Source organism: Arachis stenosperma, chromosome 3, assembly GCF_014773155.1.
Source record: "Arachis stenosperma cultivar V10309 chromosome 3, arast.V10309.gnm1.PFL2, whole genome shotgun sequence".
Classification (NCBI taxonomy): Eukaryota; Viridiplantae; Streptophyta; class Magnoliopsida; order Fabales; family Fabaceae; genus Arachis; species Arachis stenosperma.
The window spans coordinates 154,859,789-154,882,569 of NC_080379.1; the positions used below are offsets into that span (position 1 = coordinate 154,859,789).

Below are 22,781 nucleotides of genomic sequence, written 5' to 3' on the forward strand. Positions count from 1 at the left end.
GATTTGGCAACAAAATTAGCTGAAAGACGACGATATGCTCGAGCCTGTGTCAGATAGATTTAGGATTGCCAGTGACTAAGAAGATTCTTGTTGAAGGTGTTGAATATGAGGTTGAATATGAAATTCTTCACCTTATTTGTGGCTCCTGTCTCAAGTTTGGTCATGATATGAAGGTGTGCAAGACTGACAGCAATGCGGGAGGAGGAACTAATGCCAAGGTGGTCAGCGATGTAGCAAAGCAGCTAGAAAGCTCAAATTCAAAAAATCCAGTGCATGTGAAAAAGGCAAGTTTTCATTTTGGCAAGAATCTTGGAGATGAGACTGTAAATATTACTGTTCCGAATTTGGTGGAGAGTGATTTGCATGTTGTTTATGTAGACCATGCACAACATGAGGATTTGGAAGGCTGGACTCAAGTGATTAGGAAAGAAAAGTATAAAATGGGTCAAAATCCTTCTCCTAGCACCCATCAGGTCCAACCAAAAGTAAAGAAGACTCCTAACAAGGCTACCAATACTTGGACAAGGCCTAATCACCAACGTATAACACATGCTACTGGATCTAAAGTAAAATTAAGCAGGGGCATCAATATTGGAAAACCGGTTAGTGTGGCTTCTTTGGGGACCCGGCATAATGTTCATCATCAGCAGCAAGGTGAGACAACAAATGGCACTGTGCGAAAGCGTCCTCGCCCAAACTCTTTGCAGAATTCACCAGTAGATAAGGATTGAGCATCGACGGCGGGTATGGTGCAAGTTTCAACGGAGAAAATTAGGCTACAACTTAAGAGTCCATTAAAGGCAGGATCGTCAAAGACACAGACATCATGTTGAGTCTCGGGTTTGTTATTGGAGCTCCCTTTTTGCTATTTTTATGGATAGTTTCAATATCATATCCTGGAATGTGAGGGGTGCGTCTAACAAGATGACCCGTGTGCATTGTAAAAATTTGGTGAGAATATATAAACCATCTTTCTTCTTTCTCTTTGAGACTCATACCATGTTTAATAATTTGAAGAATTTTTGGGATAAGTTGGGTTTTCATTATGTTGGTATTAAGGAAGCAGTAGGACACATGGGTGGCATTTGGTTTCTATCTTCTATTGCTAATACTTCTTGTGTGGTTATTGATCAAATTGACCAATGTATCACAGTAAAAGTGAGTGTGGGTAGCTTAATTTGGCTTTGTAGTGCAGTATATGGGAGTCCTCAATTCGATAAAAGATGTATGCTTTGGGGTCATTTGCGTTCTATTAATTCAAGCCATAATGGACCATGGATGGCTGTTGGTGATTTTAATGAGATTGTAGCACCAGATGAGAGTACAGGTGCTTATTTTTCTTCTCACAGAGCTAGTCTATTAGCTACTACTCTAGATGACTGTGAGCTCTTTGATCTTAAAGTGACTGGTAGGAGATATACTTGTTATAGAGCAGTTCAGGCTGGCAGGGACTTGGCTAAAAGGTTGGATAGAGCTCTAGTTAATGAGGCGTGGATGACAATGTTTCCTGAGAATTATTCTGAAATTCTTAGCAAGCTTCATTCTGATTATTGTCCTATTTTAGTTCATTGTCATGGTAGTCCCAGAGTGAAAGGTTCTCGTCCTTTTAGGTTCCAAGCTGCGTGGACAACACATCCTTCTTATAAACATGTTATTAGTAAGGCTTGGAATCAAGAGTTTGGAGGCGTTACTGAAAGGCTTAAGATGGTTCAACAGGCTTCTTTGGACTTCAACTCAGATTTTTGGAAATATTTTTGTGCGAAAAAATACGCTGAAATATCAGATTGATCAGATTCAATGGCGTTTGGAGGTTACCGATGTGTTATCTCTGAGAATTAAAGAAGCTGAACTGAGGAAGATTACAATAGGCTTTTATTGCAAGAGAAACTTTTTTGGTACCAGAAATCTAGAGAGCAGTGGGTCAAGTATGGGGATAGAAATACTAAATTCTTTCATCTTCAGACTTTGGTGCGTAGAAGCCATAATAGAGTACATGAATTATATGTTAGAGATGGGTCTTGGTCTACTGATCCAGATATTCTCCAGGAAGAAGCCCTCTCTTTTTACAAGAATCTCTTTGGTACAACGGAAGAGGTTGAGGTTGATTGTTTAGGGGATGTTCCGATGCCCACTCTAAGCACTGAGGCTTGTGCTAGGTTAATTGACCTTGTCTCTTTTGCGGAAGTCAAGTCAGCAGTATTCAGTATAAGCCCTTTTAAGGCTCCTGATCCAGATGGCTTTCAAGCTTTTTTTTATAAAGAATATTGGGAGATAGTACGCACTGAGATTTGGAATATTGTCCGGAGCGCTTTTTTGGGAGAGTTCTTAAATCTTAGCATCATGGAAACTCTGATTGTGCTTATTCCTAAAATTGATAACCCTACCTTTATGAAGGATTTTATGCCTATTAGCTTGTGTAATGTTATTTATAAAATTATCACCAAAGTATTGACTAACCGACTTCGGCCTTTTCTTCCAGATATTGTTAGTCATTTACAAGGAGGTTTTATCCCGGGTCGTGGTACTCCTGATAATATTATTGTGGCCCAAGAAATTCTGAATTTCATGAAGCACACAAAATCCAAGAAAGGTACTCTTGCTTTTAAAATTGATCTTGAAAAAGCTTATGATAGGGTGGATTGGAGGTTTTTGGAGAGTACTCTCATTGCTTTTGGTTTTTCTATCATCACTGTTAATTTGATTATGAATTGTGTCCGTGCATCATCTCTTTCTATTATGTGGAATGAGAATAGATTGGATAGTTTTGCTCCTAGAAGGGGGCTTAGACAGGGCGATCCAATGTCTCCTTACTTATTTGTGTTTTGTATGGAAAGACTTGCTTGCTATATATCTCATAAGGTGGTCGAGGGTGTGTGGAAACCAGTTTCTGTCACTAGGGGTGGCCCAAAATTTTCTCATTTGATGTTTGCAGATGATCTCTTACTCTTTTGTCAGGCTACAAAGAGTCAGGTTCAAATGGTCATGCATTCTCTTAACATTTTTTGCAAGGCATCTGGCATGAAAGTGAATCTTGAAAAGTCTAAAGCTTTTTGTTCTAAAAATGTGACTGCTCGTAGAAGAGGTATTTTTACTAGTGTTTCTTCAATACGTTTTGCTTTGGACTTAAGAAGATATCTTGGAGTTAACCTTAATCATTCCCGTACTAGTAGGGCTTCTTTTCATTCGGTGATTGAAAAGGTGAGGGGAAGATTAGCTAATTGGAAATGAAGGCTTCTAAATAAAGCAGGGAGACTTTGCCTGATCAATTCTGTTGCAGCATCCATTCCTGTCTATCATATGCAGGTATCTTTTTTTCCAAATTGGGTTTGCGATAAATTGTCTTCTATGATGAGACAGTTCCTTTGGAAGGGTCAAGTTGATGGTAGAGGCCTTTCTCTTGTTAATTGGAGGACCGTGATCACTCCAAAGGAATTTGGTGGCCTAGGTGTTAGAGATCTTGCGTGTGTTAATATATCTTTACTTGGTAAATTAGTTTGACAACTTTTTCATTGTCAGGACAAGCCTTGGGTTGCTCTATTGAGGGCAAAGTATCTGAGGAATGAGGGAGTTTTAGATGGCCATGTCCCTTGCAATGCTTCACATGTTTGGAAGAGTATCTCAAAGGCTTTTGGTGCTCTTAAGGATGCCTTCTCTTGGTGCGTTGGGTCACTTGATCAATCCTTTTGGTTTGACAATTGGAATATTGAGGGCCCAATTGCTCAAGATGTCCCTTTTGTACATATATCTGACTCTGATTTAACTATTAGAGACGTTTGGAAAGATGGTCAATGGAATCTCCATAATATTTTCTCTATCATTCCAGAAGATGTCAAATAGCGTTTGAATGCTTATAATCTGAATTTGAATGCTGGAGAGAGTTCGGGTTGGTCGTGGGGTGTGGCATCTTCTAGACTCTACTCAGCTAGGAGTGGGTACAGTTGGCTAGCCAAAAAAAAGCTTGACTGGAATGAGCATGATAATTGGTTGTGGGTATGGCGACTGCATATTCTTGAGAAGTACAAGTTCTTGATTTGGCTAGTCTTCATAATGCTATTCCTACGGCAGAGTTTCGTTTGGGTCGTGGTTTAGCTTTATCTAGCACCTGTCATCGATGTCAGAATGGTTCTGAATCCATTCTTCATTGTCTTCGGGAGTGCCCTGGTGCCAAAGAGGTCTGGAACCTTTTAGGCCTGTATTCAGATAACTCGAATTTACATGATTGGCTCTACAGAGGTGTAAAGAGTGGAGATATTTTTCTTTTCTTTTCGACCATCTGGTGGATTTGGAGAAGCAGGAATCAGGACTTATTTAGTATAGATGATTCATGGAGTGTTAGTAAAGTGGTGAGTTTGATTCGTAGTTCAGTAAGGGAGTTTCACACTATTTTTGCTATGCATCAATCTTTGTCTCCTCCTTCACTTTGTTTGCATTGGGTTCCACCTCCAGTTCATTCTGTTAAATTGAATTGTGATACTAGTTGGTTTGCTCCTTTTGGCTATGCTGGTTTTGGTTGTATCATTTGCAATCCTGATGGATGTTGGTTGAAAGGTTACACTGGGAAAGTCGAAGTGTGCAGTGTTCTTTTTGCTGAATTGTATGTAATTTGGAGAGGTTTACTTCTTGCTTGGGAGAGTGGATTTCGTGAGGTTATTTGTGAAACAGACTGTTTAGAAGCTCTTTTCTTGGTAAACCAAAAAATGCTTGGTAAGGATATTCCGGAATGGGATTTGGCAAAGTATATACAGGAGGTTATGAATTGGAATTGGAGAGTCTCTGTTCTTTTAATTCAGAGGACTGCAAATAGTGTTGCAGATTGTATGGCTAAAGCAGCTGCTTCTGACGCGGACATTCACTCGAATTGGAGCCAACCATGGAGTGAGTTTCAACATCTAATAGATTTAGATATGACCCTAGCCAATTAATTTAATTTTGTCTCTTTTTTTTCTTTTTTTTTTTTCTATTTAGTCACCCAAAAAAAAGGTACCAAGCGCGTTGATCTAATTGACAGCAATAAACTATTAATTATAAAACAAAGTTGTTAGTATTTTTCAGCCGTTGCATATATGGTATGGATTTTGATGTAAATGCGAAACTAATACTTATAGCTAGCGCTTAACATGTGTAATTTGATTTGTAGAAACTTTAATAATAAGGAACACATAAGTCCAAACATAGAAAAATATCACACATCATATCATTGCGATAGCATTAACATGGTTGTCGTTTGTAACTTCTTTTTGACGTCTTTTTAGTAATAATTTAAATTAATTAGAGTATGATGATTTTATTCTAATTTTAGTGCTGGGGTCCTTGATTGCAAGTATAAAACCATGGTTTAGATAAGCATCGGCTTCGCGTTTTCCAATCTACAATCGACACTAACGTAACCGATGTGTTTATTTTGAATTTAAGCTATCTTTTAACTGTAAATATAAATTTGCTTTTAATTATTCACTTAATATACGTAATCAATTTCAAAACTTAAATTTTATAATTTAAAAATAATAAATTTAATTTTAATTAATGTACTAAAATAATTTTATATATATATCTAATTATACAATATTATATTAACAAAAAATAATTATTTTTTATATTAATTTTATAAATAATAATAAAAAAATAAATATAATTATATGATGGTATACTGATAATGTATCAAAATTAAATTTATTTATTAAAATAAACTTGATTGTATATTGTTAGTATTATTCTCGGCAAAATAAAATAGCATTATCTACTTTTCCATGCTATGTGAGAACAAAAGGACAACAGAAGAAGTGATGAAGAACATTGCGTGGTAGGAAAATTCCAAACGAAGCTGAGAAAGGCAAGAGACAAACCACAACGCCGGATAACGCCAGCTAGTTTAATAATGCTACCACAGACATTGTGTGTGCTTGTGATAAACTGAGAACTGAGAAGGCATTTTTTTTAGATATATAATTTAATTAAAACAATTTTATTTTATGATATTATATATAGAATTTAATATTTATACACGGTTAGTGTTTAAAAAAAGTTTGAAAATAATCAATCGTATAATATTATATTAATTAAAATAAATTTTTTTATTTTTTATTTTGTTAGTACATTAAAATTAAATTATTATGTATATGTTAAATTGTTAGTACGTAGCGAGTAATTACTTTTTTTATATATTTTAAAAAATAATTAAGGAAATGATTCTTAAACTATGTATAATTTAGTTTACTTTGATATTTTAAATAAGAGTAGACACTTATTTTAATTTCTTACCTTTATCTCGACACGGATAAAGTGATATCTGAAAAATAAAAAACTTCAAATCGATTCCTATCCTTACTATAAATTTTGAGACAATGCGATTTTTTCAACGAATCTAATGTTAAAAACTAAAAAAATGTCTACAATCGTTAAGTGGGTGAGTTGTCTGTTATATATCGTACTAACAATTTTGAATTGGATATGGATTAATTTGTCCATGCCATATAGACAGAACGATGTTGTATTCTGTATGGTGAATACTTATTAATTTGTTATTGGCTAGACCCTTGTTAATTACCCAAAAAGATTGTTATTTTATTCATGAACAACTCTAGTTTTTAAAATTTTTGTGGTCCTAAGTCTGTCTGCATGCTAGGAGTAGTCCACAACATTTGTATCAGCTAGTGCCGTGCCACAACACCTAACTAATCTAGCTCGTATAAGAAAGAAATAGAAAGTTTTTAGTCCCCAACTTTTCAAACATTATTCCAATATGTTCTACCAACTGACACCATCTGTTCTTCCAGCAAATGTAAGACCATCTGTTTCACATGGTGTGTTACAGAGACAATGGCAGTAGCTAGTGCTGGAACTGCATTAAGATTTTTTAATTTTGTTTCTACTCTTGGATTCAAGCCTCCTAAAAAGACTGGATAAATTGTGAATTGATTGCGGCACAAATACCTTGCTTTAAAACTTATGTTCTTTTGTTTTAAGTTTGGTTTGGTAAAACTTTAAGGAGAGGAGTTTGTGTTTTTGAAAAGTATAAATACCTTATTTTATGTTTGGTAAATTAAAAGGGGAGTTACTTAGATAAAAACGTCTAAAACGTTTTTTTTAAAGATATTTGTCAGTAATTAAAATTTAACATATATAATCGATTAAATCATATTATTTTTGTCAAAATTAGGCCATACAAATTGATTTAACCAAAAAAATAGTGAATTAAATCTTGAATTGGTCTAAATTAATATTATTTTTTATAAAAAATGACTACAATACCCTTATTATAGAGAATGATTAAAATACTCTTATTATATATATATATATATATATATATATATTAATTTTAAAAATTATAAATCTTAATCCTACTATAGAAAAATAAAGGACTAAAATTTTGGATTCTCAAAATTAATATATATAATAGAAGTATTTTAGTCATTTTTTATAATAAAATATTGTAACTATTTTCTATAAAAAATAATATTAATTTAGACCAATTCAAGATTTGATTCACCATTTTTCGGTCAAATCATTTGTCTAGTATAATTTTAACAAAAATAACACGATTTAATCAATTATATGTGTTAAATTTTAATTATTAAAAAATATCTTTATAAAAAGACGTTTTCAGCGTCTTTATTTGAGTGGTTCCCAATTAAAAGTTCACATGCTTATAAATTTTTAAAAGTTAGGGGTGTTTTTAAAAACACTTAAATAAATTTTTTTAAAATTAACTTGTACTTATCAAAATTAAAAAAAATCTAATATAATCTTATATAATAATAATATTTAAAATTATCTTTATTAATTATTACCACAAAAAATAATTATTCTTTATTATATATATATATATATATATATTTATTATGGTCTTTTTATTTTTAAAAACTATTTTACTAAATACAATTGTGGTATTTGTGTTTATCAAAAATTATTTTTAATTTGATTTTACTAAATATAAGTATTGCAGTTTTTAAAAAATTAGCTTTTAAAAGATAATTTTTATAAGTTATTTTTAAAAAATAAAAATTTTATCAAACTAAGTTTGAGTATGTTATTATTGGTATTTGAATACTTATTTTATCAAAACTTTTTTATGTTATAGTCTAATGTGGCATGATTTTGCCTTGTTTAAGAGTCGTATGATATAGTATTAGATATAAAAACATGTAAATTGTTACTTTGTTGTAGCAGCAGCTTGCCTTCTTTAAAAGTTATATGATTGACAATGCAATTATGGGAAAATGAAAGTTTATGTTTATGTTATATGTTCATGCTTTTAAAGTTGATTAATAATTTACGTTTACCTTTTTCTTTCATAGAAACAATTTAACACAAACAATAAACATCATAAAAATAATTAAATACAAACAAGTAACATCTCATTTCATCCAAAAATAATTTTAATGTAGAATATGATCAGTTTCAAAATATAACAAATCTCATATAAACTTCTTATCAAATAGTCATTTTTCAAGCTCTTTCAATTTGTCTTCTACCACATAATTTTAATTTTGATAGTATTTTCTGTAAACTATATTTCAAGCATCAACACTAGAATATTGATAAATAATAGAAAAAACATATTCATCAAGCTATGCATAGAACTTTGTAATGGGATGATGCAATCTACAATAACAATTAACCACAGATTAATAACATTGAGATAGAAATTGTTTAACAAATAATGAACCCCAAACATATATATATATATATATATATATATATACATGTAGGTCACTTATATCCCAACTCGACTGTTACTTATTTTTTAGGGTTTCACAGTTTGCTCAGGCACACCTAGGAGAAGAAGAGTTTTCACAACAAAATTCAATTTACAATGTTGCCGTTTTCATTTTAACAATTTTGGACAAATAACTTCTTATCCAACCTCACTACTCCTTAATAATCCATGTATATTTTCTGATAACCTTTAATGTTCGATGCAACAGGAAGGATCGTGTTGTCCTAAAATTTGCAGAAACAAAAACCAATATAAAATTCTTAATTTTTTAGATATCACTTCATTCACCCAGATAAAACTAGAAACCAAAGTGGGTGTTTACTCATATTTTAACTTATCCCAATAATATTAGATATTTTTCCTCATCAAAATAATATTAATATACAATATATAAAACTCTGTTCTTAACATATCCATCAGCAAATTTTAATCTTACATATATATCTTTTACAAATTTAATTAAATTTGATATATAATATAAAAAGTACACTATAAATTAGCTAGTCAAATAACTATATGTATTTATAATTATACAACCATATACTTGTGACCAAATAATAATAATAATAATAATAATAATAATAATATTATTATTATTATTATTATTATTATTATTATTATTATTATTAATTAACTATATATATACACACAATAAACCTATAACTCTATCGCGGCATTCAAAAAAGATATATATTTTAATATTCGAATTAATATCAATCTACTAATTAAAATTCTCTTAATGAAACTTTCTTAATTTAACTATAATAATAAAATAATTACCAATTATTTATGATTATTTATTTAAAGATAAGTTTGTCATTCTTTTAATTATTTTTCTAGTATTTAAAAGAGTAAAAAAAATTAAATATACATGCTATATTTTAGAAATATAAAAAAGATAAAAATTTAAAAGTTAAAATATATGTATTCTCGATTATTTTTTTACAAAAATTTAAGAAATTCACTACAACATAAATCAACTCAAGTCAATCTTTTTTGTTTTTAATTTAAAATTCAAAAAAATAATATCTTTTATCTATATTTCAGATAAAAATTTAAATATAATTAATTTTACATAAAATTAATAATAAAAAATTATTAAATAAAAATTTGACTGATTAAATTATTTAATTATTTTTAACTATTGAAAAAAAAAAAAAAAGACTCCTTAGTCCTTATTACTCTCACCATACCGTATCATACCTTTCTCTCTCTACCCCCCTCCCTCTTTCTCTTCTCTCTCTCCCTCACTCACTCACGTATGATTACAGATCAAGCCGCGCCACCAACAACTCTTCCACTTTTCACTCTCTGCAGAACCACGCCACCTTTCTTTCGCAGATTCCTCGCTGCTGCTTGTTGATTTTGGTGGTCTAGTTAAAGTTTGCAGAGTTGTATAGTTTCAAATTTCAATGGCTTCTGCTGCTGCTTCCGTGTCTTCTTCCTCCTTGCCGTCGTCCGGGTTCTGCTACAATCCTGAATGTAAAGAATTGAAGTCTCAAATACCTAAGAAAGGTTGGAGACTCCGTTCCGGAGACCGAGCCGAACTTTGTGATCGATGCGGGTAACTAGTTTCTTTGACTTTATCTTTTTTGTGTTACTACAACCTTCACACACATATATATTTTCTCTTTTGGTTACTTCTGCGCTGTTTATGCCATTAGATTGGGAATTAGCTGAGGTTTATCAGTGTTAGTGTTGGTTGCCTTTGGGATTTTCATACAAAGTTTGCTCCTTTTGCTCTCTCTTTTTAAAACTTCCCATATTTTTGTTCATTGCGTGGTGTTTTGGAATTATAATGTGAATTGGAGATTAGTTTTGGGGAAAAAAAAAATTCTTTTACGGTTTTAATCTAAATAGCTGGGGTCACTTTTTATTTCTTTATTTTTTTTTTCTTTCCTTCTTTCTTTTTATTTGATAAGCTTTTGTTAGCGTGTGTTGGAGATCGGATGGACGGAACCCTCTTTCCATTAATAACTTCTCTTATAATGTATTTAAAAGCTTGGAACCTGGAATGTATATTGTGACGATCGCTGAAGTTTGAAGAATTTCTTAGGGGGCCATTTATAAGCGGGACTGAGGGGCTCTTTTAATTACGTGACTAGGTTCTATGTATAGATAGTTTTGGAGAGGGTTATTTGGTTTTGATTTCTTTCAACCTTCAATTTTTTTGTGGGATTTGGGAGGTGTTTTACATTTTAGACTATGATATGAAATTATGAACACTAATAGTGGAGTAAAAGGGATGGCAGAAGAGTCTTGCTTGGGAGTATTTTGAAATGAGGAATTTCCAAGTAACCCTTAAATCCAATCCCTTAAAATTTGTTAAGAGTTTAGTTTAGAGCAGAACACAAGAGAGGGTAAAGGATTATGAAGTATGAGGTTTCACCTTACTTTTTAGGAGGGAAAGAGTAGACATTTGAGGATTGTGTTAACTTTTCCGAACTCTCTGTTACCCTGGCCTCATTTCATGGTTCTCCCAAATTCCAGGATTTTTAATTATTGTAATGTAATTTACTTTATTATTCCTATGCAACTTTTCTTTTTCTATTTTGGGATAGACCCCAAACTATCAAAATGTCATTTTCTAATCTAATCATATATTAATTACATTTAACATTTCAACTGCAATGCACATTAATGAAAGTGAGGAAAAGTCATTATAGAATTCAGTTGACTCAAGTTTTTCTATCATACATTTTGTCAAAATTTCCAATGCATTTGAATTTTGACTTTCTGGGTACTAGAACTGAATGCCTTTTTGATCTTTTGCTCATGGTGAAAGAAACCATTTTGTACCAAAAGACACTGTTTTGGTTAAATAATTCCTGCTGCTTATCTTTAGTTTGTGTTATTTTTTTTTATACGGTGCATATATGCTACTGCATCTGTAAGATCTGATTGTTACTGTGTTTCTTAGCTCTGCTTTTGAAGAAGGAAGATTTTGCGAGACTTTTCATTTGAACACTTCTGGTTGGAGGAACTGTGAGACTTGTAGGAAGGTGAGTTAAATATTTATTTTATTTTTATTTTATTCTGTAATTGCTTGAAGTGCTTTATATTAGGGGTGTTCGCGGTGCGGTTTGGATCGGTTTTGAGTCAAAAACTCATCCGATCCGAACACTAATTTTACTTGCGGTGCGGTTTGGATTGGATGATGTTTAAAAAAAAATCCGATCCGATCCGATCCAAATTTCAAGCGGTTTGGATTGGATTGGATTTGCGGTTTTGTAAATTAAAAAAATTAAATACATATAACAAGTCTTAACATTAAATTTTAAATAATTAACAATGACATAATAAGTCTCAACAATATCTTAAAAAACTAACGATAACATAACATAAAAATAAAATTATAGGTTAGTTAAAATAAATAATAAATAACATTTTGAACATAAACTATTTATTAAATAATAATAATACATGAATAATATAAAAATATATAATAAATTAAACATGTTATAAGTATAATTATAAATATAATAATAAAATAATAATATTATAACACACATTTTGCGGTTTGGATTGGTTTGGATCGGTTTTAAAAAGTAGATCCGAAATCCGATCCGATCCAGCGGTTTGTAAAAAATAAAATCCAATCAGATCCAAATTAGTGCGGTTTTAATCGGTTTCGGTTTGGATTGGATTGGATGAGCGGTTTAATTTGGATCGGTTTGGATTTGAACACCCCTACTTTATATGGTACTTCTTTAGGCGCCAAATACTTTTTACTTGAACTCCCCATGTCAAGTTGTACTGTGTTAACTCATGATGATTATTTCTTTGCAGCGGATTCATTGTGGATGTATTGTCTCAGATAACTCGTTTATGTTGTTGGATCCTGGTGGAGTTGAATGTAATGGATGTGCAAAGGAACATCATATGGTAGGTTATCTATAATGGTGATTAAATTCTGAAATATTATTTTATTTATGCACTATGTTGATTAAATTCGGCCAAAAATTTTTCCTATCCTTTTTTTCAACATCTTTAATAATTACTTCTTTGTGCGTTGCAATGCCTAACTTTCTGAATTCCCTTTTTATCTGGTTTTTTGCCCTTGTATTTTTCTCCTTAGGTTATCTTGGGTTAAAGTTGTCTTAGATCTCTTAATAATGTCCTTTCTTAATCTTGAATTTTATTTCACAATGAGCAACTAAGCTCCAAATTCATGGTTATGGTTCGACTCTTCACATTTTTTCAAGCTTAAAGTATGTTTTATGCAACATTTATTTCTTTATATGCGTAATGACATTATTCCTTTTTTCCGTTATACATGTCAGTCATCAACCCGGCCATGGTCTCAGACTTTTTCTGCTACTTTATCTGAAAGACTTAGAGATATCTCCACAAATAATTGGAATCAGTTAGCTGGATCAGGTCCTGTACCATGGAAGCAAGCACCCAGCCTATATAATTCTGTTTCTTCATCCAACCTGCAGCCAGGTGTGGCCTCTCTAGTTGAATTGACACATAAACTTGGCAAAATTTATGGAAATGAAAGATTGCCTGCTTTTTCTCTGGGAAAGAAAAATGAAAATTTTCCTGGAATATCCAACTGGAACACTAAGCTTGCATCACAGGAGATAATGCTTGGGAATGGTAATGTTCGTTTTATCTGAGTTTCTATTATTATTTTTACCTGTTATTAGTTAGGAGCTCAAGGCATCTCTTATTAACATGTAGTTAGCTACTTGACCTGATTCTTTTATTGCATCACAGGAGCAATGAACGAGGACAAACCTAGTTCATGTTTAAATATTTGCCAGCAGTCTTCTTCTGTAAAGGAGGATTCATCTCCGCAACCATTTGCATTGCCTGTACCTTATGCATCTCCAAATGAAAGAAATGGTCAAACTGGGGGGAATCAACTACAACAAACCCCTCCAGCTCCTCTAGGAAAGCAATATAGTGGCACTGTTCATTTATCACTTGACACATCAGGTGAAACACAAGTTCGTAATGGACGGCCTCGAGTAGATGCACGAGGAAGAAGCCAGTTACTCCCACGGTACTGGCCCAGATGTACCGATCAGGAGCTACAGCAAATATCTATCGAGTATCCTTTAAGCTACAAATAATGTCATGAATTTATGTTCTTTCTTACATTTTTCTATGGAATTTTTTTGCTGTAACTAAAATCATATGGAAGAACTATATTCCTTAACTTTATTTGAGTTCTAATTCTGTCATTACCCCGTTGTTTCAAAAAACCTTGAGTGCTAGTGATGCTGGGCGAATTGGCGTCTAGTGCTTCCAAAGAAATGTGCTGAGGTTAGTGATGTAATTCTCTTTTGGAGTTTGGATTGGCTATAATTTATATGGATGTTCAATGTGCGTAGTGAATTGGATGTCACGGGATCACCATTTTGGTGTGCTCTACTCATGATCTATAATCTATTTGATTGTGTCTTCATCTGACATACAAATGATTTGGTTTGTGCATTGTAGAATGGTTTATTCACTTAGTCTTTAGATTGTTAATTTTGTTTTCTGTGAGGAAACCTTATTTTCTTGCATGCTATTCTTTTCTTTTAATAATATTTTTATCCACAAAAAAAGAAAGAAAAAAAGAATGGAAATCTGATTTATTTGGCAAGCCTATCATATTTATTTCACTTAATCTGATTTTCTATAGTTTAAAATTCTGCTGCATGAGACAGGCTTATTTCCCTCCAATTTCACAGCCTGAAGGGTTGCCACTCAAAATCCTTGATGCAAAAGGCAAAGAGTGGATATTTCAGTTTCGTTTCTGGCCCAACAATAACAGTAGAATGTATGTTTTGGAAGGTGTCACTCCCTGCATACAGTCCATGCAGTTGCAAGCAGGTGACACAGGTATTAAAGACAACTGATATGCTAGAGTATATGGAATATTCGTCGTTCCTTTGTCCTTATTGATAGCTTACCTTCATATGTGAGGTTTGCATGAACGATCCTTGTAGTTCAGTCTGCCTCGCATTTCTTCCATGCCTTAACTTAATGCTATTTTATTTACTTGGATGAATTTTATATTCTAAAATGTCTTGAATGTTCAAATATTCCAACAAAGTTGACAATCTTTTTTTTTTCTTTACCACAAAGCTGAGCCCCCTATCCTTGTAGTTAGACCTTATAATTTAACTAGTTCAAGACCTTTCCTCCTGTATTAGTTGTTGAATGTGCTACTTTTTTTTTCCTCCAGTAACATTTAGCCGGCTGGAGCCAGAAGGGAAGTTGGTTATGGGATTTCGAAAGGCTTCAACTGCTACCCAATCTGATCAGGTACGGCCTTTAGGGTGCATTTGGTGAAAAGACAAGATAGGAACAAAGACATAAATACAAGGACAAAGACAGAAAAAAAAAAGCGTTTTTTGTATCTTGTTTGGTTTGTGTTTAAATATACAAGTACAAAAATTTTAGAAGTCTATTTTATCCCTATTATCTTCCTTTCACTATCATAGATCCTCCATTGTAGACACACACACAAACATCAACCACTCACCACCACCGAGGCCAAAATCTCCAGGTATGCCCTCTCTCACTGCAGATTTGCTGTCCAGCTTCCCTCACAAATTACCTATAATGTCCTTCCTCAGCATCAACCAATCCTTAAACAAAAATCACAATCAACCACTAAGAAAAAAAATTGAGGGAGAAAAACACAACTTCTGCAATAACAGTAATGAAAATTGAAGATTTAAAGGGAATGAATCTTACCTTCCAGGGTTGGAGAAAAGAGGATAAGAGGTTTCTTTGGGATAATAACAGGAAGGGTTGAAAGAACAAAAAGGCTCTCTTGGTTTCCAAGGAGGTGGGGTGAAAAGGAAGGGAAGAAGAGAAAGAGGGAGACACAGAAGAAAGTGGATTCAATTAAGGGCATCATTGTCCATAGAACAATATGATAAAGGTCGTTAAGAATATAAGATTACAAAAAATTCTTTTCCTCCTTTGTATCTCCAATTTGGTGGTACAAAAATTCCTTCAAATTTTACCACGTGCCGTGATGTGTCTTTGTATTAATGTGCCTTTTTTGTAACCAAACATATTTGTGTCCTAGCATGTCTTTGTATTTCTGTCTTGTACTCCTCACCAAACACAGCCTTAGAGACTAAAAGTATAATTTCTGAATGATGCAATTTTTATATTATTTTTCATGTAGTTTCTTTATATTCAAACTTTGTTGGATATGGTGGTGGTTGTTCTGTAAAGAAATTTATGCCAAAACCAATCTGCTGACACACAGCAAGGACTCGGCATTCACGTTTACAGAGAATTCATGAAAGACAAGGGGATCTGTAATTAATTCATGAAATTAATAAAGACTTGTAATTTTTGTTTCTTATTTTGTATATTATATTATGCATACTGCATGTATTTGTAGAGTTAATTGAAACTTTGTACTTTCCAACTTAAAACTTATATCTATTGTTTACAGGACAATGAAGCAAATAAGACCGGAAATGGACACTCCACATTTGGTGAAGTTAGTATCGCAAAACCAAAACCATTGAACTGCAAATGTTTGTCATTTGAGATATTCCCAATTGATTGTATCTTCCTTTTTTTATTTAGGTTGAAATGGCTGATCCTAGTTCATGGTCTAAAGTTGATAAATCAGGATACATTGCAAAAGAAGCACTTGGGAGCAAATCTTCAATCTCTAGAAAGAGAAAGAGCAGCATCTTGGGTTCAAAGAGTAAACGTTTAAAAATTGAAAATGAGGATTTGATAGAACTCAAGATTACTTGGCAAGAGGCTCAAGGCCTGCTAAGGCCGCCTCCTGAACATGTCCCCAGCATTGTGCTGATTGAAGGTTTTGAATTTGAGGAATATGAGGTACCTTTTTCTTGCTTTATGTTAGAAATTATCCAAACTGTCAATTTAGCATGTAGTTGTAAGACTCTTGCGTAAGACGAGTTTAAAGTCGAGCTAAAAAGACGGGAAGGAAGGGAAGTGGACATGTGACATTGTAATGTGATTTTTTGGTTTATATATCGTTTAAAATGTTGAAGTCTTTTAGACTAGTACTTCAACTATTTGGTTGGTTTTGTTGTTACCTTGTTGTTTTAGTCATTTAAATGGTAGAAATTCGTATAAATTCTTGACTCCCTTGTGCTTTTTTAGGATGCTCCAGTGCTGGGTAAACCAACCATTTTCACCACTAGTAATGAAGGGTAAGTCACTTATCTTCCATCATTCGTCCATAATTTGATTTGTTGATGGCTTGATATCTTTGGCATATTTTTTAATAGTTTGTGGAATGATGTTCTGTTGTAACTTGCATGGACAATTTCTTCTAAAGTTTATACTGTTGCATAGAGGCATATGAATGACTTGTATCTTAATGTGCCTTGACAATGCCCAGACCCACTTTCTTGTGTTAAAATTCGAGTTGTTGTATTTAGAAGAATAAGAACAAGGATGGAACTCTCTATGGAGACAATAATACCATGCTAATAGTCCTCTATACCTTAAACTATTCGATAAAGGCACATGAATTATTTTATATTTTAATGGTGACCTTAGCATGGTTATCAAAAACCACACACAATTTTTTTCATTTTTCGTTTTTTGTTGTGTATGCTATATTAGCATTTTATATGAGAGTATTTATTATTGTGCTTATGCTATCAGTTTATTTAGAACCTTAAAATGACAATTTATACCTTCTGCAAAATTTAATCTCTTTTATTCTTGGTAATTTACTCTTTTAATTTAATTGAGCATATTGATTATCAAATTTTTGTGGCAGTGAAAAGATCCAGTGGGCTCAATGTGAAAATTGTCTCAAGTGGCGCAAATTGCCGGCAAGTGCAATTCTTCCCTCAAAATGGACGTGCTCTGACAATTCACGGGACCCAGAAAGGTACAGCAGTGATCCATTTCTCTTTAATTCTTGTGGAATTTTTGTTTCTGTATGTGTGTGTCTAGCAAGATAGTGCAGATGAAATTAGTAAACACATATCCCTGGTGAATAAGAATGCATGCCGTACAAGCTTAATGGATATGGGCCAAGAGTGATGTGGTATGGATGAAAAATTCGAGAAGTTGAAGGAGTTGGAAATTTTTTCTTTTTACTGTAAATCTAATTATGCTTCAATTGACTCCTTACTTTGATGGATTTTTTCCCCCTTTTTTTGAGTCATAAAATTGATGCCTTGCTGAAAGGTAGCTCTTTTTTTTTTTTTAAATCTTACTCCATGAAAACAGATCCTCTTGCTCAGTGGCACAAGAGCTGACTGCAGAAGAGCTCGAGAATTTGCTACCTTCTTGTAATTCAGGTTTTGATGTTGACTCCTTTCGAAGCAATGTTTTGGATTGCTTCTCTGGTACTTTGTAATATTCTAAGGTATTTCTAAGCTATGGTATTATAACAACTCTAGTTCTGTTTTCAATGCATTTATTTGGCAGTTATTTCAAAGAAAATGAAGGCCACTAAGCAAGAGACAGATAATGTTGATGCTATGGAAGGACTTGATACACTTGCGAACCTAGCTATCTTGGGGGAGGATGAGTCACTCCCTACGTCTACCCAGGTTACAACGAAACACCCCCGGCATAGACCTGGCTGCTCTTGCATTGTTTGCATTCAACCTCCCAGTGGGAAGGGCCCTAAGCATAAGCAGACATGCATATGTACTGTCTGCTCGACCGTGAAACGTCGATTCCTTACCCTACAACAGAAGCGTGAGAAGAAACAAACAGAAAAGGCAGAGACAATACGGAAAAAGCAGCAGCCTCCTCCCCCGGGACAATCATCTGAAATAGTGATTGAAGATGACTCGTTGCCTTGTAGTAATGCAGGAGATAGCAGCCAAAACCCAAACAAGGATGGAAATGGTGGTTCAGATGACGATCCTAACCGGATAAAATCATCTACCTTACCGTTCAAAGGTCAAATCGACCTCAATATCCAGCCCGAGCGAGAGGAAGAGTTGTCGCCGCAATCAGATTCTGGTGGCATGAAGGCACTGCTTGATGGCACAGAAAAACATCTCAGGCAGCTGAGTATTTTGAACTCCGGGGATGCAGATTCTTCAGGTAGCCAGTCAAAAGGAGTCGGAGATGAAACAAGGGAACAAAAACTCAGCAATGGTGTAGTCCTCGGAAATAATAGTCACAATTCTGATAGGGAGCTTGTGCAGCCTTTGACTATGAATGTGTGAAGTTCCAACAAACTCCCAAGTTGGTAATTACTTAAAGTGACAAACTCTTGCAAAGCTATATTGAAGTGGGGAAGATTTTTGTGTGTACATTTATCCACTTCGATTAAATGCTTTTTTTTGAGTGCTTGTACATAAATGAGGGGTAGGAAACTGAAAAGGGATTGGTGAAAAGCTAACAATATGTCGTAATGTAAGTGGATATCATATCAGTTTGTTTAGGCAAATTGTAAAATGCAGCTGAATGGGATGGTAGGCTGATGTAATTAATTAGCCCAAATTTGTTCTCCGTAATTAATGTTAACTTTGTGTGTATTGATGGGAAGAGCAATACTTTAGAATAGAATCTATTCAGCATTGGCACATTATAATTTTGTTGGTGGAATGCAATTATATATTTATACTTCATCTTTTTCTTCTTGTATTACTATTATTATTATTTGACCAAAATTAAAGGTGAGCCTTTAGAGAGTAATTCTTCACTTTTTCATTCTATGAATTTTCACTTCAAAATCATTTTTTTAATTAATTATTTTGGTGGATTTCTTCTTTGAAATGATTGATTTAGAAATGCTTAACATCTAAAAACAGAGTGTATTTTATCATTAGCTTGTCTATTTATTAATGACTTTCTTGCCAACCATAAATGATACGTTTAAAATTTTAATTAATTAACTTATTTATTTATTTATTGTAAAGCATGAATCTAACGAGACCGTCTTCTTATTTTCAATGAAAATAGAACTTTATCCTAATTCTGGTTATTGTAAAATTCATAAATAACAATCTAATTTTAAAAGAGAACTCCGTTTAATTTTATTTTACGGGAGTTTCCTTGTTCTATTCTACAGTCAACCACTTTTCAAAACATAAAGAAGAAAAAATAATGTAAAGCAAGTACGCAACCTTGATTAATTATGATAATTTTAGTTGTTGTTTTGTTTAGAAAAAGAAATATATAAATAGAATGACTTAAACAACAAAAGGTTATCCATTTACAGGCTTAATTAGAAGACAAGGAACATTAAAGAAACTTAAAATGGGATGAGATGGGAAGTTCTATTTAAATAAACTACAATTTCAGCTAAATAACTCCCTAAAAATAAAAAAGATCAAAAGAGAGTCGTGAGGACAGAAAAAATATGACCAAGTCAAGTGTAAATAGAAAAAAAGCAATGCCATTTGTTGTTATAGGAGCAACCTTTGGTGGTTCCAAGTTGTAAGCACCTTTGTTTGATTAGCATCAAATAAATTCGGTTGTTCCTTGTTTCACAGCCTCCTATTAGAGTACCACCCCAAGAAGAAAAGGGACTTTTCTCTCTTCAGAACCCTTTTGTTGGTGACAATTTTTGTTGCATTTTGTCACCACCTACTTTCCTCCCTGTTAGTCCATTGAACATAATCTAGAGGAGGATGAGGAACACACCCTACTGTGTTAGATGATGACCATTGTTTATGGTCTTATATGTGATTTCTGATACTTGATTTACCAAGTTCAGAAACACATAGAGTAACAAAACAGTATAAGAAAAAAAAAAACATAACATAAGCAAAAATGAATGACCTATTCTCAAGTTCCTTCAAGAAATACACTGATGTGGCGCCGCAGAGCGACTACATGAACGATGTGGAGGCCGGAAAGGAAAGTATCAATCTGGACAAGTTCTTTGAAGATGTGGAGAATGTGAAGGAAGAAATGAGAACCATCGAGAAGCTGTACAGAAAGCTGCAGGAGGCGAATGAAGAGAGCAAGATTGTCCACAATGCTCAGACCATGAAGGATCTTCGCGCGAGAATGGACCAAGACGTGTCTCAGGTGCTGAAACGTGTGAAGATGATCAAGGGTAAGCTGGAGGCTCTAGAAAGGTCCAACGCAGAAAACAGAAAGCTTCCGGGGTGTGGTCCAGGGTCCTCAGCGGACAGGACAAGGTCTTCGGTTGTTAGTGGCTTGGGGAAGAAGTTAAAGGACTTGATGGATGACTTTCAAGGATTGAGGGCCAGGATGCAATCGGAGTACAAGGAGACAGTGGAGCGCAGGTATTTCACAATCACTGGGGAGAAGGCAGATGAAGACACCATTGAGAATTTGATCTCCAGCGGCGAGAGTGAGAGTTTCCTCCAGAAAGCAATTCAAGAACAGGGGAGGGGTCAGATTATGGACACCATTTCTGAAATTCAGGAGAGACATGATGCTGTGAAGGAGATAGAGAAGAACCTTCTTGAGCTTCACCAGGTGTTCCTCGACATGGCAGCTTTGGTGGAGTCTCAGGGCCAACAGCTCAACAACATAGAGAGCCATGTTGCTCATGCCAGTTCCTTCGTTCGCCGCGGCACCGAGCAGCTTCAGGAAGCTAGAGATATTCAAAAGGACTCCAGGAAGTGGTACTGCTATGCCGTCCTCCTCGTCATTGTCCTCATCATTGTCCTCCTCTTCCCTATATTGATAAACATAGCGCCTCACTTGTTTTGATTAAACACGCTAGATTCACCATGTTTTGTGCCTCGCCAAATGGCAGTTTTGATCAACATCACTTCACACATTTTCATTCATAGCCAGATAGCCTTCATTCTCATCGCAACTTTCTCTGAAGCTAAGGATCATTAGAACAAAGGTTATTCTGATTTTTTTCTTTCTTTTTTTTGAATTCACATAGAATTGTAATAGGAAGACTACAACAGAAACATGAGCATCACAATGTTGTAACCATAATGGTTGAAGTACTTACTTAGTAACTTGACTTTCCATATCATCGAGTGACTTTCCAGATCATAAATAGGTATATCATATAATGGGATCCAAATTCCAACAGAATAAGCTACACCTCGCAGTGATGTCAATCTCCAAAGAAAATACTTTTTTCTTTTTGTTTATATAACTTGGCCCTTTTTTAGGCTTAAATTGCTTCTTCAATGCCGTGGAACTAAATACATGAATTAAAGAAAAGCTACTCCAGCACAGTGCGACACAAAAATGGCCTTACTATATAATCCCACGAGGTATTAAGGTATTAATGTTGTCTAATAGAGTTGACCCCATTTAACGCGATTTACCCATTCAGAAGTTGAAACTAACCAAATGCAAAGATGATTAACAATAAATTGGAAGTGTTGAAAATTGTCATTTATGAACACATTCATTTTTCAAAGATTGGATGGCAAGCTACCGTATGATAGAGTCCAGCATGCCCATAAGCCGCTTAGAGTATGCTCAAGAAGCCTACGGGATTAAAAGTCTGTGTGGTAATTATGAAAAGTCATAATATACGTGTTTAACATTATTTAAAAAAAACTTTTAACTTCTTAAAGAATTAATTTACAGTTTTAAAAAAAAAGTAGAAATACATGACTTCTCCTTTTTGATAAGTTATTTTATTGCTGTTTTTACCGAAAATATTGGTCTTCTACTATTATTTTCAAGCACTGGCCTTCCACCACCATTTTTACGTAATAATTCATCTGCTGAAAATATTGACCCTCTACCACCATTTTTAGACAATGTTCCATCTGAACCACTTTTCAATATTTGTTATCATCGTTATTTTAATATCCATTTTCTTGTATAAAAATTTGTATTTTTTGAGTTATTTATCCAAACGCAACCACTTTTAAAATAAGTACTTCTATAACTAAAAATTCAAACACAAAATAACTTATTTATAAGCTGCTATTAATAAAAGGTCAGATAAAGTCGACTTCACGTGAAGTTGATATCAGAGAGCCGTTAAATGAACATTTAGTCATCTAACAGCTCTCAGGTATCAACTTCACGTAAAGTCGACTGCACCTGAATTTCCACCTTAATAAAAATCCTTATACTTTAAGTTCTTCTCCCAAAAAAATTTATTTAAGTTATTTATACAACCTGGACCTAAAAAGAGAGAGATATGAATGAAATGATTAATGAACTTAGTATCTTTGAA

At 33.6% G+C, this 22,781-nt stretch overlaps 3 protein-coding genes across 3 annotated transcripts; all 3 read left to right on the plus strand.

Moving 5' to 3' along the window:
• Positions 1 to 1,074: 1,074 nt before the first annotated feature.
• LOC130966964 (uncharacterized) lies at positions 1,075 to 4,922 on the plus strand. Its single transcript, XM_057891784.1, has 5 exons — positions 1,075 to 1,707; positions 1,903 to 3,198; positions 3,304 to 3,465; positions 3,517 to 3,784; positions 4,018 to 4,922. The coding sequence occupies exons 1-5, from the start codon at positions 1,075 to 1,077 to the stop codon at positions 4,920 to 4,922; spliced, it is 3,264 nt and encodes a 1,087-aa protein (XP_057747767.1).
• Positions 4,923 to 9,869: 4,947 nt separating this feature from the next.
• Positions 9,870 to 19,173, plus strand: LOC130968377 (B3 domain-containing protein Os07g0563300). The gene is given in 15 exon segments (XM_057893608.1): positions 9,870 to 10,280; positions 11,637 to 11,718; positions 12,506 to 12,601; positions 13,000 to 13,318; positions 13,439 to 13,775; positions 13,895 to 13,959; positions 13,962 to 13,990; positions 14,380 to 14,554; positions 14,901 to 14,980; positions 16,134 to 16,181; positions 16,271 to 16,534; positions 16,823 to 16,872; positions 17,451 to 17,564; positions 17,909 to 17,979; positions 18,110 to 19,173. Coding segments are annotated over 15 exon segments (2,637 nt in total). The 5' UTR covers positions 9,870 to 10,128; the 3' UTR covers positions 18,865 to 19,173.
• A 1,243-nt stretch (positions 19,174 to 20,416) lies between these two features.
• Positions 20,417 to 21,463, plus strand: LOC130970846 (syntaxin-124-like). Its single transcript, XM_057897045.1, has one exon. It carries the CDS (start codon positions 20,417 to 20,419, stop codon positions 21,329 to 21,331), a length of 915 nt encoding a protein of 304 aa, XP_057753028.1. The 3' UTR covers positions 21,332 to 21,463.
• Positions 21,464 to 22,781: the final 1,318 nt, after the last annotated feature.

What these genes read in the sequence shown, in the direction of transcription:
- LOC130966964 (XM_057891784.1), top strand. Translation starts at nt 1,075, where the DNA reads ATGGGTGGCATTTGGTTTCTATCTTCTATTGCTAATACTTCTTGTGTG. An exon ending in GTGTTAGAGATCTTGCGTGT is followed by an intron (nt 3,466 to 3,516) that starts GTTAATATATCT and finishes TTTCATTGTCAG; the next exon opens with GACAAGCCTTGGGTTGCTCT. An exon ending in TAGAGACGTTTGGAAAGATG is followed by an intron (nt 3,785 to 4,017) that starts GTCAATGGAATC and finishes ATTCTTGAGAAG; the next exon opens with TACAAGTTCTTGATTTGGCT.
- LOC130970846 (XM_057897045.1), top strand. Translation starts at nt 20,417, where the DNA reads ATGAATGACCTATTCTCAAGTTCCTTCAAGAAATACACTGATGTGGCG.